General features: G+C 41.3%; 1 protein-coding gene across 2 annotated transcripts in view; it reads left to right on the forward strand.

The window, feature by feature from the left end:
• The window catches only part of sbf2 (SET binding factor 2), an 88,935-nt gene that overhangs the window by 16,693 nt on the left and 54,685 nt on the right, over nucleotides 1-17,557 (forward strand). For both annotated transcript variants that reach the window (XM_069524255.1, XM_069524256.1), the window contains exon 3: nucleotides 14,592-14,729. In XM_069524255.1, the coding sequence (XP_069380356.1) occupies nucleotides 14,592-14,729 (138 nt within the window). The remainder of the gene's footprint in view (nucleotides 1-14,591; nucleotides 14,730-17,557) is intronic.

The following is a 17,557-nucleotide window of genomic DNA, read 5'->3' on the forward strand; positions in this document are numbered from 1 at the left end:
AGTGCTGGACCATGGCTGACAATCTACATAGCTAACATGCCACGGTAGCTATCAATTCAATGCTAAAGAGAAAGAAATCCACAACCATTCACCAGCTGCCTCTGCCTCCTCTTTCGCTTTATTATGATTGGCTGTCGGCTGCGTATTAGTTTAAACATGATTTTGGTGCCTCCGTTGCTGCATGAAAAGTTGGCGTCTTCTCAACGTTTGCTGTGCTCAATGAGATGCCATGCAACGTAAACACCATACTGTTCTGCAACACAGCGTTACCACATTCAAAGTGAATGAGCTGCATTTTAGCTGAAACCTCCAAATATACCTGTGATTCCTGGAAAGGAGGCGAAAAAAAATGGCTGCACACAATGAAGACGAATAGTTGGTTTAAATAACTGGTGCTCAGTACTCAAGTTTAAAAAGTGGGACAACAACAGAAAAACACGATCTGTATATTATGCTGTAAGATAGTAGTTGTACGAGTGTTTTTAAGAAAAACAAATATATACCATGATATATACTGTTATATAAAGTTGCTGTTGAAGTTGAAGGGGCGGCAGTAGCTCAGTCCATAGAGATAATCAAACCCAAGGCTTTGGAACCAGAGGGTGGCCGGTTCAAGTCCAGCATGGACCAAAGTATTGAAGGTGGACTGGTAGCCGAAGAGGTGCCAGTTCACCTCGAGGGCACTGCCAAGGTGCCCTTGAGCAAGGCACCAATTGCTCTCAGGGCACTCCTCCGGGGCTGCCCATCACTCCACCATCTCTCTCCACATTGTGTGTGTGCGTGTGCGTGTGTGTGCATTGTATTGTCAGTGCCGAGTCTGCTTTTGTTTTATACAGTTTGAGTATCAAGCATAGTCCCGTCCCATTTAAAAAAAAAAGAAAAAGAAAAACATTCTTTGTGGGGAGTTTTTATTGGAGAGTGACCATCTATTTTTGTTGACCATATTTAGTTATTTATATTTACCACCAGAGAGTTTAGAGTTGGATGTGACACAAATGTGGGGAATTACTGTGGTGTTCACTGTTTATATTCTGAGTTTACTCATTTAATTACAAGCACCATTTGTTTAATGGCTGGATTATGAGAATGTAAATAACATCCAGTCAGAATGCCTTAGTCAAATGTAGAATTGACTAAAGCATTTTGGGGGAATTTCCTCTGTTGTTCTTTTGTCTCTCATGCACTTGTTCCATTCAGATGTTTTGTTTGTAACAGGCACATTGTTCTTTCATGTTCCATGTTGGATGTATTAACTGAAGGTGTGCACTGTTAGACAATCAGATGGACACTAAGCTCTTTAAATCCATCTGATCCAAGGAATGGTGAGTGTTTGAAGTAACAAACACCAAATCTTGTCCAAGACTTCCTCTGTGGGGAAGGAGTTTTGTAAGAGTCGTACATTTTTAAGGCCAACTCCACCTAAATCAAATCTTCACGCTATGCACTTAATCACAGTGGAAGCCATACATCTTTACGACAGGAAGGATCATGTTTACAGCAGTTTGTTGTATGAAATAATAGAGATACATAAAACAAATTGAGTTATATATTAGATTGATTATCTGTTCCATCGTCATCATGGAGGGCAAGACAAGAAGTATAAGATGTAAGAAGATACAGGATGCAATTCAACTTTTCTTACTCGCTGACTCCTTATGTTATTACACCTGATAGAGTCAGGTCAGTTTGTATTAATACTGCTCCTACACGGCATGTCATAGTGAATGAAAATCAAAAAGTAGCAATCTGTGCCGACAGTGTCAGGGTGCTGTGTTTCATTAGTAATGAAGTTAAGGATGGAACAAAGGAATGTCTGAGGAGCCGTGCACAGAAAGTTTATGGCTGTTTCTGAAATCCCTTACCCCTCACTGTATAATCCACTATATTGTGAGTTAACTTTTTTTATAGAGCTGTCTAAATGTTTTTTTCTATATAATTTTGATATCCCAGACAGTGGACTCGATTGTATCCCACAATGCATCATGAAAAGTAGTGTGCAAGTGATTGATCACCAACCAAACACTATATACCAACATGCATTGCACTCAAACTGAATAAAGGAAAAAGGCCAATGAGAAGAGTCAGCCAGTCCAAATCATATAAGGTTGCTGATTTCTATTGTATATCCATTGAAAATAAATCACATTAATTAACGTTACCGTGACTCTGGAACGTAAGGTTGGTGATAAGCCGACCAAGGTTGTAATGTCATCACTCAGTCAATGTCAGTCAGTCTGTCAGGAACAGACATTCAGCCAAACTGAGCTCAGGAAGGGGCTCCTACTTAAGGATGGCTTGTTTTTACCTGCCTTGACCTACAGTCTGTATACGTGTATATGCCTGTATATGTGTCGGTGTTGGGTGTAGAGAGATGTCTTGACGACAATACCTGAGAGGTCAAACACATTTCAAAGCCCTACAAAGTTCAGTGTGGTACATGAGGGTCAGTCCATTACATGCAGCCTGCAGACAGAGTTCTGTCAACACACTCATTCCTGCTGGCTCCTCTGAGGTAATGTTTCCCCGCAGGAAAACAAAATGTCTCCTCTGATTACGTAGGCTCCGATCAGTCAAAACAAAGAAAGAATCTGGTTTGAGGTGATGCAGCACAATCGACTCAATGTGTTAAAAACTCAGGCCCAATGTACAGTAAGAGGATCTATACTGCACGCCAGAGATGGAAGTCTCGTTATCAACGAGAATGAATTACGATATTTATCTTCTCAAATATTTATAAATTAAGCTGTTTCCTGCTTTCCAATGTAAAAGTTGTGAAACAGCTATTTTTAACATAACGGTTAGTTTAAGGAACTTTCAATGATCCTGTTTAAACTAATTCATGAATAGAAAATAATAATTACTAAAACTAGATATTTAATATCTAGTTTGCAACTGTTCTAATTTGAGTTCAACTGTATTAAAGGTTACTTAGAGCTACAACTACTTTGAATTGGTGCATCCAGCAGATGGAGGTCAACCTCATTCAATGCAGCAGCTGAAACATCATGCAAGGATTTGTTGTTTCAAAAACCTTGACCTTCCATTTGTCGCATGTTGTCCCTCCTCGACTATCTTTCCGTTTGTTTTCAAAGTCTGCAGGTGACCTCTCCTCCCCTCACCTTTAAAGGCTTTTGGCATTTAGCAGCAAAAACAGTGGGAGCTTTACCCTAATATTCAGACCACTGCATCTCTACGTAGTCCCACATGTTATGGCTGTGGGTGAGATGCTGCAGCGCCGAACAATAGTCGTCCTGTATTGGTCGAGTCCAACACACGTGATGTGATGTGGGTTTTCTGTTCCACTCAGTCAGCGAAGCACGCGGAGCTGTTTCCCTGACCGCATACCATGTGGGTCATTTGCTTTTCTGTCCCTCTGCTAACTCTGGCTTATACTGGTAGCCATAATTGTTACTGAGTGAAAGACATTCATACAAATGTCCACCTCAGCGGCTAAAAGCTGAAGCCCAAAGGAAAGTGTCCCACGATGTAGCTCCACTAATGGCCAATTGACTCTTAAATCTTTCCCTATAATGAAGATCTGATCGAAATTTCTCTAAAATTCAACAAATCTCAATTTTTTCTACAAAACATTTTGGTCTCAAGAGCTATTTCATTTGCAGTGTTTGTCTTTGTGGATTGACAAGAGAATCTCTCTGTCTTCCCCAGCTTTTCTTGAAAAATAAAAATCTAATATAATTTGATTTTGTTTGGGATTTTTTTTCATCATATGGCAAATATATTGAGGCCATGTACTAGAGATACAGATGATATATGATATATTTGCAGAAATACAGTACACATATTACAATCTTCAAGAGTAACTCAACCCTCCATCCCAACACAAAAGCCTGCAGTTAGAATTCACATGTCCTCAACTGTAGTCAAGGCTAGCTCTTAGTAGAGAGAAGCTTGGATTATGTACAGTTGGGTCAGTGTAGTTTGTGTTGTTATAGAAGAGATCGTTCTATCTATATTAGACTTTGAGCACGTAGTAAATACAGATTTGAATATACTGTAGCCTCATTATGAAAGCTCACTGCATCATAGACACAGATGGGTTTTTTTCCCAGCAGTTATGTGTAGACATAAAAATAAAGAAATGTCCTCTTGGGGCTCAACTTCCTCAGATAAAGGAATTGTCCTGACTTGACCAAACTGTAAACGCTGGTTTCATTTCTCTTGTCGAGAACTTGGACCTATGGAACTCCTCCCTTTTCCAAAAATCCCGCTGCAATCAGGAACGTGGCTCGCACTTCCAGTAAAGGCACTTGAGTTGTTCAGAAAATGTGTAAACTGTTGCTGTCATGTGGACAGCAGCAGACTGCCAGGTTGGAAAATTTGGACATTTTAAAAGGGGGTGTCTTTATACATAATGTTTCAACAAAATAATTGTCTGCTGCAGTTGAAGACCTGACTGCAGTTTGACCTGAGCCCCTGGGCTCAGTTCACTGGAGAAAAGAAACGCGCGAATTGCTGTGAAGAGTCATTCATCTGGCCCTGTTCTCTGGGCAGCAAATCATGACAAAGCTTAACTGCATTGTTGCAATCGGCAGCCTCTGTTATTCACTTTCAGGCTCTGGGCCAAACCACAATATGATGAAAGAATGCATCCTTGTTATATCACTTGATTGACTCAGTCAAGTGACCATAAACCTGACATGTCGCGCTGCACGTCGGTCTCCTGCTGTTTGTAAAAACTATGCGAGAAAAATTAAACAGTGCATTCCACATAGCAGGATGCTGTTCCAGCCGGGGGGGAAGAATGGGATCATGTGTTTGTCAGGAAGATCCACATATGAGTAATCAATGCTCCGTGTGCCAGTGAAGCTAAACACATCAGGAAACAAAGCTTGGGCTGTCAAGCAGCAGGACTTTCCAGGCTGAAAAGTGCTGTGAGCTCACCAGGAAATGGGAATACACAGGATGAAATCAAGCTGCAGTATGCTAGAGAGTGCACATATAGAGCTTTAAGATGAAATATAGTGAAACATTCCAGTGTTAATGGTTTCTTTTTTATATATGTTTTTATAGTAGTAAAAATGTTTTCCTTCCCTTGTTATTCTGTCACAGACACTTTGAATTTAGTTGTTTTCCTCCTGATAGACCAAAGGGTACGAGTTGGAAATAGAAAACATCCATTATTTTTAATAATTCAAAAAAATCTTTCTGTGTGTATATGCCTTGCATATCTCGAGAACCATTCATCTTATTGGCTTCACACTTGGCAAGTGTAATGTGAATAGTGTTGAATGTTGGTGCAATTTGTAAACTCATCAACTTAAGGGACTTAGTTGATCATGACAGCGCAATCACAGCAATGACAATTGATTCTCAAGTTTGAGGTTCTGCATATCAAGTCGGGCTTCACTGAACTTACCCAGGTGAACAGCTCTTAATGCAGCAGCAGTGTCGCGGTTTCAAGGTTCAGTTGACTTACTCTTGCAGTCAGTCTTTACTTGCTGCGGCTCATTTACTACGTACAGTTTCAGAAAGAAAACTGCAACCAGCATAACCGCAGGTCAATAATACAGCCCATTCCAAACAGGCATGTTTAGGGCAGCCACATAAAATGCAACAATGACAATAACAAGTGGCCAACTCTATGTTCACCCATACAAACGTGCAGTTGTGTAATGGTGCCAGGAGCCAGATGAACAGTTGAAAGAGAAAAGTTTGCCATCCTGTACATTTCCTCCTTCCTGTCTAATAAGCTGGCTGCCTCCAGACATTCCTTCTACTGGCTACTGGTGAATGCCGCTGTTGCTGCTGCTAAAAAATGCTGACTGCTGCTAATACCAGGTCTAGAACTTGCAGCAATCCACTCTGCTAATTGCCTCCATACAATGTATATATAGTTCCTCTATTTATGAGATCCTTTGAGACCAGTTTATTTACCTTAATTTAGAAATAAATCCCAGTACTGCCTGTTGTATGCAGATGTTTATATGTCTAGTTTCAGGTGTTTTCCTCAGTGTTGAGGCACTAAAAGGAGACTTGCCAAATAAAAAAAAAGTTCTGCTGAAATGGTTTCCTCTTGTGCTGGCGTAGTAGTGATCTGGCCCAAACTGCTGTGTGCTGAGCCTGCTGAGTTTCACTTAAGAAGATGTTCGGGTATTGACTTGGGCAGCGAGGGAAAAATTGTCAGATTCTTTGGAACAGTCTTAGCTGCTGACAGCATAATAACATTGTGCAGTAATACATTACATTGCTGTTATTCATCGAGAGCTCTACTAGTAAGAGTTTGGGGCTGAAAGGATGGTAGTGTTGGTCTGTTGTCAAACCCTGTTAGTCTCCCTGGGTTTAGGGAGCAGCATGGCTCCTGGAGGCCTTTAGTCTTATCCTCACGTGCAAGTTTACCACTATGAAACCACAAATATTGCTACACTCTGTGCTTAAGAAAGTAAGAAACAATGTTATCTGCAGAGGGAATGCATTTTTTTATTTTATGATTTTAATGCTCAAGTCAAAGCCCAAATCTAAGTTTTTGGTCCATCCATCTATTCATTATCTGTACTGCTGATCGTTTGAGGGTTGTGGGGAGATCTAGAGCCAATCCCAGTGACATTGGGCCAGAGGCGGGCTACATCCTGGACTGGTAACCAGCATATCGCAGGGTCAACATACAAAGAACTATTCACATTCACGCATTCAATCGATTTGAAGACTCCAATCAACTTAACCCCAATCTGCATGTCTTTGGACTATGGAGTACCCAGAGAAGACCCTGGCTGAACCAGGATTGTAATCAGGAACCTTCTTGCTATAAGGGCTTACTACCACATCACTGCCCGTTTTGGTCAGTCTGCCATCAAAAGATTTTTCCACCATCCTTAAGTCAGTGTTTCCCATAGAACAAGCAATTAACTGCCAGCGAGACTCTCTTAGATTTTAGATTTTAGTTTTTACAGTTCCCTGGAACCAAGAGTTACACAACCATTTCTCTTTAGTTGAGCTATAGCAATGATGAAATTGCAAAACATAGTCAGCATTTTCTGTGTTGGAGTGATGAGTCTGCCTATATCAGCAAAGCACCAATAACAAATGACCTTATTCATTTTATTCCACCATGTATAATAATTAATGAATATAATATAATTTGTAACAATGCTTGGATTGCATTCACATATGTATGAGGACTTGGAGGACTGACAATAGGGGATGTGAGGACATCGCATTTAAGATACGTCACAGGCGACTTCCCCTTGTTGTTGTTTTGGACCAACACTGTATGTGGAGCTCCTGTGGCCAAGTGCCAAATGTTCCCACTAGTAATAGTATTAGTGTGCACAGCTTTCTTTTTCTTCTCTACCCTGAGAGCTGTCTCCTCTTGTGTACTATCCATGCAGCTGTGAGACATTCCAGGGTAAAAATCTTTCACTTTCGTAATTTCAAATTTCAGCTGTGCAGCTTCAGAAATACTTATAAAGTCGCTGTTGTTGTGGTGGTTTCATTAACAGGAAGTCTCATATTAACATATTTATTATGCTGGTCATGGAAACTCCTCAGACCCTTCTGTGTTCTTACACACAAATCACTCATGTCACATACTGCACATCTTCACATTTACTCTCCACACTACAGTTTACTCAGAGGCGGAACAAAACTTGTTGTGGTTTTAACTGAACTCATTACGGGCAGAAGTGAGACTGGCGCCCGCAGTGAATAACTTTGCCGGAGCTCCCACAAGGCGGTGGAGGAAGCACCTGTTCCACAGCCAGGTCATTATCAGCCATTATCTTACAGTGCTCCAAAGGCCGGGGCTCAGCAGTCAAACGCAGGACAGCCATTGTACCGATATACAACCTCAGGACAAAGATGTTTATCCTGCTCTTTCATTCATCACTCCATGAGCTCAGAGGTGTGTTTTCATGTCTCGTGTTTACTTTTTACAGATGAAGGAAAAACCAACCATGTTTACATATTCTCAGCTGATGCAGGTAACTATAGGGGAGAGCAATCTGATGTTGGTCAGAACTGGATAAAGAAAAATAACAGTAGTGCATTGCAGCTCTGGCATCCCCAGTGTTTTGAAAAAAGGTACCGTTGCAGACAGGAATGCACGACATGAATCATTCAGAGACCTAAGGACTTTCATAACCTCAGGTGCCACTTATGGCTACTGCTATCCATCCTTCACATTGGCATGGCTGTGAAGCAATAGAACCAGTAGAGAGTCAAACACCAAAATGGCGATGGCGGGGGAGGTTCTGACATTTTACATCTTAAGGAAGAGGCAAAAGTAAGCTTGTTGAGAGCGGCAGTGGTCCAACTCTAAAAGTTTCCCTGAAAATGTTCCGTCTTTGTTGAAGTTTCTTCCTCATGCCCTATGGTCGTCTCCCTTTAATCTGGCTACACTGCCCGTTTCCACATTCATTTGTAATGTTCAGTGTAGATGAGTCTTTACTGTGCTTTATACTACATTATTTAAGTAGTTCACATCCATTGTCACAGTCATGCAGTATGGATGAGGTTCTCAAAGGTCAAATACGTAGCTGCAGGCAGTCCAGGTTTGGAGGCCAGATGTTGAACTGTAGCAGGTCCTGCAGAGACACCATGGCTCTATATGTGGAGCAAAAGGGCAAAGTTAAATTAGTGGGAGCAGCTTTTATGAGAAGCTCAAGCACGTACCAGGTTGATACTTTAGTCTTGAAGTTGCACTGGGGGTATGATATTCTTCATACGCTGGCTGCGCAGAAGACCAACATGAGTTAAAGGCACTTATGTAAAAACTTGACTCAGGTATTTAGGTGCATTTGTTATAAAATGTACCTTCTGTGGTCTCTCATGACATCAGCTCTTTGAATTCTGATGAGGTCTTATCCTTTCTTTGGAAAATATTAGTGTCCTTTAAATGTTTATTTTAAGACCAGGTGGAACCCCAGAATCAGAAATTGTTATTATGCTCTGTTGTTTGTCAGGTAGAAGTTGGGGGAAATTTTAGACTTTCCAGTGTTTAAAAAAGTCTGTTTCTCTATGTGCAACATAATATGTCCCGTACGCATACAGTCATTGTTACGTATTTATACTTTGCTAAATTGACAATTGTTTACTCTGCAGAGCCAAGTGACATCTGGAGACAGATTCACATGAATAGTGAAACTCTGTGGTTATTACATGGCTTTGACATAAATTTAATCTTGTCTAAAAAGTTCGGTCCGCTAACACACTGTCAGACTTAGATAAACTAAGCAGCTCAGGCAGGCCCAGACATGACAGAGCAGCTCCTTCTTTAAGCACAAGTCATTGATTGTTTAAGCTAAAATGCCATAAGCTTCACACAGTTGATCTTACCGATGTTGTCACTTCAGTTTCATCACAGCTATGTGGTTATTAATTGCATTATGCTTGTTGTTTTAACTATTCAAGTGGTTTTAATATTAGTTTTATTACTAGAACATCTTATTAAACAGTGCCGGGAAAAATCCATGGATTTTCCTTGGATTCATTAAGGGAATTTTTTGTCCTGAATATATTTCACCCCAGACTTTTCCCTGAACTATGATTCAATTCATTAATCCTTGGAAGATGTAGTGTTTTTTAACTCACTTTTGACAAAACCCCACACATCATAAAATCCATTTATTGTTTGGGACCTCCTCGCCTGCCTTAAACGTCACACAGATGCTTCAGGTTTAGCTCCAGGCATGAGGTTGTGAGCAAGTTGAACCGATCTGACAGCAGATTGATTTTGATCGTAGGAATGTCCAATTCTCCAAAGGGTGCTTTTTTTATTTATGCATCTCTGTTTTCAAGTTGCATGTGGTGAACTGGTTGCATGTTTTGAATTTATGCTGTGTTTTGAAATGGACTAAGTGTTCACCCTGGAGTGAACAAATCTTCCCGAGGGATGTTGTGGAAATTCAGCAGGGTTGTTGGACTTTACATTTGGGCTAAAAATACACATTGTAGTAGGCTCTTTTTCTAGTGTTAGGTTTCCTACACATATGGCATTTATGAAGCTTGAAATTTTGTGTACAGCGCTGTTTCTAATATTCGCTAGATGACTCTTCCTGTCCTGCCTGACTAGACATTTTTCTATTTACTGTGGTTCATCATGGTCGTCTAAAAATACCTACCCCTAAAATGAACCATATGTGTCCTGTATTGCATAACAGATCAGTAAAGGGAAACCAGGAGTGTTGGTGACAGTGGAGGAGGGACTAGGTTGAAGAATGGAAATGGAGGGGAGATGCCACCTCAGTTTGCACAGCTCTCATTGATGGAGCTAAAAGCTTTGGCGCAGAAATTAATTCTCTGCAACCACTAAGTGGTGTTTGGATAAGGGTGCTATTACAGTCAGTTTGTTGACAGTGTTGTTTCTTGCACTCATCACGCTGACCTTGAGTGAAGGAGACAAATGAGACACATGCATGTTTGTGCGCCAAATCGCTCGGAGCAGCCATCTCTGGTTGTTTGTCAAATGCTCATCCTGCAAGCCCTGATAAAGTAGGGAGCGCTCAGCAGGGAGCACGCCGTTGACCTTCTCACCCCCGGGCCAGGCCCGCTCTGGCCCCTGACACCTTGCACTTCACTTTCCGTCATTGTGTTGTCTTCCTGGTATGTGTCTCTTCCACATGCACGGGGAAAGAGTAAGGAAGACCATAATGGAAGTACACGGTGCACTGCACATCTGTTGTTGAAGTTTTCCTGACCACATTGTATTGATGGTCACTTCAGGCATTGACTGAAAATATGATAATTATAGCTGTCTGTTGATGTCTTTTTCACATCCATTCCTTAACACCTAATCTAAGGTTTGAGATTATTTTGCAGCTTGTTACTTATTAATTTTTAGGTTTACAATTGTTATTTATGTTGTAGGCCATTTCTTTTATCAGTGATATTCCCTCATTCAGCTTAGGTCATGCTTGCTGATGCCAGAGTTTAGACTTTGCACGAAGAACTTGTTGATTTCATTTTGGGTTTGAAACCAAATTATGAAATAAGTCGTTTTCTGAAAGGATTTGTGGGATTGAGCTCATTTGTCGCAACAGGAACTCTTTAAAGGTTTTATGACCCCTCCAGGCTGTTTGTATTCCCTCCCAAATATGGGATCTTAAATTTTGGGATCATAGCAAGAACACTGTAAACCTGTTTCCTGTTTTGTTTTGAGCTGTGTCACAGAAAAATAATGCTGACTCTGAAGACATATACTGTCGTCCTATGTCTCTTTGTCCTGAGTCATCTTTAGTCATGGCTGCCGCTGCCCGTTATATATCTGGCCTGCACTGGCGTGACCAGGGATTAATGTCTCGTCACTGAATAGGAATGCAACCCTGTCCTGATCAGGCAGAGCCTCTGTGTGATGTTGTTTTTTCCTTTTTTATTGGTGCCGCACTCTGCTGGGACGATGCTTAGCAGGTCAGACTGAAGATCCAGTGTCACTGAATGAGTAGGTGAACGGTGAAGTGGTGGTGGGAGCTGGTCATGCCAGGGTGCAGCACATGTGATGCAGAGGATTTAGCCGAAGGGCAGCAGTTTCCTCTTTGACATCAATACAGCGAGTGTGTCCCAGAGTTCCTTTGTCACTTGACTTCGGTCTAATTTGGGAATAGATGTCCTTTTGTGTGTGTGCCTGTGTGCATGGTTTCTTTGTGTGCGGGCTGTATTAAGGCTAATGTTATACAATGATCCTCGCACCTGTTCCAGTGTGGTGGATTTCTATAGCTGAATGTAAAGTACAGCTTGTGTTTGATGTCGTTAGTCAGTGCTTTCACTTGTTTACTTTGCTCTGCTGCTGCCTGCTTCATCTGTCCTGGTTCATTCACTGATCATTTCAAATCTCAAATATTAGATATTCATTCATTATCTCTCCTTATATCCTTGTGAGGACCACCGACCCTAGTTTAAGACTAAGCTAGAAGTGTGTGTGTGTGTGTGTGTGTGTGTGTGTGTGTGTGTGTGTGTGTGTGTGCGTGTGTGCGTGTGTGCATGCGTGCATGCGCGCGCGTGCGTTTGTATCCACACTGTATTGTGTGTTTTGAATTGAACTGGAGATTACATAATTTTTCAATCCGGAGTTTTAAACAATAGCATGAGCATATTATCTCTGTTTACTTACGGTTGTGCATAGTTGAATTTAAAATGATAAACAACATTTGTGGAAGGCAGTGCGGCCCTGAAGAAGTTTCTAGGCTTTTTGCAAAAGTTGCAGAAATGCAAGACAGATTTCTGAAATCAAGACTCTCAACCTGTTTCAAATAGTTTATTCACAAGTAAACAGCAAACCCTATGAGTAAACACCTTTGTCTAGGATGCATGCTCGGTTGACACAAAAAATCATGAGTCATACGCAGATAAAATATTTTAAAGGGGCAGGAAATATGGAATCATTTTATTCGATTTTTAGCCTTTTCTATTTCCTTGAATTGCCAATCTGTAATATTGTTTTTACATCCAACATTTAAACTAAATGATAACGTTGTTTCTGAAATTATGTGAGCAGTCTGTCTGGATGCAGTGGTCGCTGAATGAAGTGTTGTTTTCTTTACAACGGATTCCCTGAGGTTACTTTGAACCTTTGCCAGCCTTCAAGTGTGTCTCTACCGAAGTGCAGGCCAGATAACAGCTCAAGGGAAGCACGGATTTAATGTCATCCTCTCATCATCGCGCCTCCCCATGCTCTCTGCTCGCCTTTACAGTTATCTCTTATCTGCATACAGTCTAATGGATCCCCCCGCCACACACACACATACACACACACACACACACACACACACACACACACACACACACACACACACACACACACACACACACACACACACACACACACACACACACACACACACACACACACACACACACACACTTGCAGGATGCTATATATATGCTGTGATCTTCTGAGCTATGCAGGCCCAATTGTGTTTATCTCTTTTTGACAACAATGAATGGCATAGTTGGAATAGTTTATTATAGGATCATTTATCCCCACTTGTCCTTGGCTTGTGTCAGGCCTGTTACACACACACACACACACACACACACACACACACACACACATACAAGGCAGCTTTAACAGATTTCCTGTGAGCCATTGTATCTGCTGGAAGATGGTGGCGTCCTGGTCCAATCCTCCAGGTCGAACAAGCCAAATCCTTCCTACCCCATTTCCTCGCCTCCTCTGTCCTCGTCTCCACCCCCACCCCTCTTTTTCTCTCTCTCTCTCTGTCTCTACTCCTCCTTCTCTTCTCCTCCTGCCACAGATATGTTATTTGCCAGTATATTTTTCTTTGGCTGTACACAGATCCATCTGTCCATCAATCCATCTGTTTTTGCCCTCACTCGCCCCTCCTTCAACCGCCCCTCTCCTCTTCCTCCATGTGTCCAGTAATCCCTTGTGTAACCCCTGAGGAGCAGTCTAAACACCGTTTTCAGAGCCAGGCCAGTTGGGCCTCCAGCAAAAACAGAGAGACCAGACACAAACACTCAACTCTATTTTGGCCCTCTGTCACTCTCACATTCAAATGATCATTTATCAATTCCTTCATAATAAATTGCTTATTTATTTTGCTTTGACATGATAGTTTTTCATGGTGCTTCATGCTCATACATTTTAATGACTTGTAGAATTGTTTGTTGATGTGAAAGCAACATATTTGTCAATCTCTCAAATAACTAAAATCTCTATCTAAAATTATTTTGCTGATAAACTTTATATGTGGAACAAAACACTTTATCAGAAGAAACTTGTTTTTATTCAGCGCTCGCAGATGTTTTTCGTCAGGACTGGTGATGACTCACACTGCTGCTTTGAGACATGAAAACCTGTTAAAGATGCTTTTTATGATGAGGACAGCCTCTCTGTGTGTCTGTGCCCACAATTTGATAAAATATTGCTCGGTTTCGACATCCATCGAAAATTGTTGATTTGTGTTGAATCCTCAAATCCTCAATAAACAGGGTGTTTGGGAAAAATAAATAATAAGTTATGCCAGGAGGATTTTGGAAGAACTCTACTTACTCATGAAGAAATACAATATGTGTCCAAAGTTTAGCCAGCAAGTCTCAGACCAAATCTGTAATCCAGTTAGTTGGGATTTAAACAATGATATGTTTAGATGTTTGACTTCACTTTAATTTTCTTATAAAATCCAATTGACAAAAAAATTATTCAGCTGGTATTCACCTAATTCCTGGATTTGCCTGTATTTTTCCATTTTCCGTTATATTGGAATTGTTTCCTCTTATAATCAGAGAGTTGACGTGCATGTTGGTCTGAATGCTGAACATGCCACTTCCCGCTCTGATGAACAAACGTGACTGCTGGACTCAAACAGGACATCCTGTCTCGGCTCTCTGTGGGGGTATTAGGATTAAACTACCTACTGGAATATGCTGCTGTCCTGTCCATTTATGGTTTTAATAAGTCGCCAGCCAAGAGTGTCCAAAACTTAATTACAACTTAAAAACATCACAAACACATTGAATTTTTTGTCTCTGAAGTGAGCTCTCAGCTTAAATCTCTAGAGATGTCGCGCAGATTTCTTTTGCTGCTTCAGTCATGAAAACACTTAATATGCCACAATGTGTGTGTGAATTGTTGTTTGTGCTGTGCTCATGTAATGATATCTTATTGAACCGCTTTTCAGTTCTGCCAGCCTGGAGGTTGGAGGCTGTCCAGGGATCGGAAACAGCCCACCTTCTTCACAGTTGTGCTGACGGACATCGATTCAGATCGACACTTCTGCTCCTGCCTCACTTTCTACGAGGCCGAGGTCAACCTGCAGGTACGACTGCAATGTGTGCACACACACACACATATGCATGCACAGGCTCAAGGGTGGGCACATGCTAGGGCTGAAATGTCCTTTAACATCTTTGTTTGAGGGCCCTTTCATTTCCTTCCCCAAGGAGGTTTTGTTTTTGTCAGAGGGTTTAATTGTTTGTCTGCAGGACTACTCAAAATCTACCAGAAGGATTTCTAGGAAACCTGGTGGAAAGATGTAACATGGACCAAGGAAGAACTCCTGATTTTGGCAGTGCATCCAGACAAAGGGATTTTTGTTTTTTCACTTTTTGTAACATTGTGAAATGACATTTTTCAACACTCTTCTCAGGAAATAATTCATTCTTATTGCAAAGAGGGGGCTGATATCTAGGAATTTGTGTATTTGGGTGCATCTTGATTGATTTTAAGGGGACTGTTGTGAGGTAATAGCTCTACTGAGGCCCATAGTTGTATTGATGGATTTTAATGAATCAATCTTTTTGAAGGTCACAAGTAGATGTAGCTTATCCCAGAATCTTTTGGGGTGTGAAGCAGCAGTGCAAACCACTCTGCCACCATGCTAGCCTTGTGATGAGTGGAATCACTTGTCATTCCATCAGACATCTATGCATTACATAATCCTCATCCTCATCCTCATCCTCCTTATAAGGCTCACATAAGCTCATCACTGTGATAATCCTCAGTCTTGGGGACTCAATGATGAGCATGAGGTCACTTTCATCGTCATGTGTCTCTCACGACTCTTAGAGACCATAGGGGACATCTTCGTTGGCTAACATGATTGTTTTCATTCTGTTTTCCATTTTAGGCTTATTGTTTTTTTAGTAGTTTTTTTTTAAACGTCTTTGGCACTTTTGTAACTTTGAGGAATGTCTGCCGCGTGTGTGATGTCTTCCAGAATTTGATGCATTGGTAGAAAACAAAATCCTGCTTGGATCCAGTCTAATAAATTGTGAGCTGGCCGAGGGATGCTGCTATAAAAGAGAAGATGGACCAGTGCTCTTCTCTGCTGCCTTTCATATGATTTACTCATGCATACAAGATTTTGTTTGATTGCAGATTGGCGGTTTCGGCACAAATGTTCAAACCTCCCCCATAAATTATTGATTGCAACAGGTTTGTTGGGACGAGATCATTTTTGAACTTATGAATGATCTCATTAATTTCTCCCCCCTGCCAAAAGCCTACAGAATACCAGGCTAATTGTTTCATTGTGTTCAACATCGTTAGAGGCCTTAAATGACTCTGGTCGCTCTGCCCACTGTGACTTCACATCCTCTCACATGTGGGAGGCAGTCGTCAGTCACATTCGTGTTAGATCGGTGTAAGTTCGATCAAAATGCAGTAATTCTACGAAAAATATGTGGTAGCGTTCATTAACTGAGTCACTTTGGTGGAATGTTGAGACTCAACAGTGTAGTAGCGCTTCCTTTTCTCGTTACTTCACTGTTTCTGATTGTTGTGTAAATCAGGCCATAATTACACTAACATTCTAGTTGGAACCACTGGGCACGTTTTTCCACACTGGTGCAAGAGCATCAGGGAGGTTGATTTACGTAAAATTGCCACATCAAGGGAAGAAAATAACCAAAAATAGCCCAGTTAATAGGTGTAAATGGTTCTGTAGAAAGACTGTTGATAATTAAACTTGATTTCCTTCAGTGTTCCTCCACAAAAGCTCCCCCCCAAAGTCATGGAGGCAGGTTGACATGGCAACAACACAATCTAAAACATCTTTAACTGTGTTGAAGGCAATACTTTTATCACTTTGTAAGCCAAATCAGATCTTAGAGGCTAAGATCTGTGTGGACAAATGCAACAAGGCAGGAAACTGTCGCAACGCTAACATGCCGAGAGGATTAGTCAGTTTCCCGTGGCCAGAAGAGCAGCTGCAGACACTGATACTCAAAACTCTCCCACTGCTATAGCTAACATCACACGTACCTGGCAAACTAGATATGAAATCTTGAGCATGTCTTTGAGCAGATGTATTCAGTGTTACCGGACAAACTAAGGTGACAGTGGTATCTGTGCCACATCTACCATCTCTTGCTGTCTTCGCTCCATCTGCCCTCTTCTCCTTGGCGTAAGGGAACGGGCTATGATAGCTTTGGGATTATGATAGGGTTAGGTTCAGATCTTAGGGGTTATTAAATTATCTTGAAGACTCCCTCTTCCATTGAATGGGCAGTTGAGGGAATCAAAAGGTTTAGGGGTTATAATGCACTGGCTGACACTCCTGTCAGGTATTAGCCCTTCATCCCGTATCCCCTGTTATTTGATTTTAAGCAGGTTTTTTTAAATTGGAAATCCTTAATTGGATGACTTATTCAGTTCATTAGATTTTCTGTTTGGTGACTATATGTATTGTTCTTAAGGAAGATTTTCCACGTCTGACCTCTAGGGTGCCAAACCAAGACGGGTATGTTTGGGTATCTAGGTTGAATGGTTAGGACGATTAGTTGGCCAAGGCACTATGACCTTGAGGAGTTATTTTAGTGGGTAGACTAAAGCAGGGTTTTAAACTCCTGACTCCTGAGGGCCAGGGGTCAGGGTTAGGCCCTAAAGTTGGGTGGTTAAGGTTAGGGTGGTCGGTTTAGAGTTAGTGTGACAGAAATTGGATTAGAATCACTCACCATAACTCTGCTTGCCATTGCTTGTCACTGGTGGGTGACTCTGTCCCTGTGTTGTATAAAATGTGTTTATATTAGACCAGTGTATCGTCCTCATTCTTTCATCCCCGTCTGTTTTCTGTCTCCGTTGAGTTCATAGAATTTGTCCTTAACAACAGATTTAGATTTGATTATGGGGCCTAATGTTTTTGTA

This window comes from Paralichthys olivaceus, chromosome 1 (genome assembly GCF_024713975.1).
Source record: "Paralichthys olivaceus isolate ysfri-2021 chromosome 1, ASM2471397v2, whole genome shotgun sequence".
NCBI lineage: Eukaryota > Metazoa > Chordata > Actinopteri > Pleuronectiformes > Paralichthyidae > Paralichthys > Paralichthys olivaceus.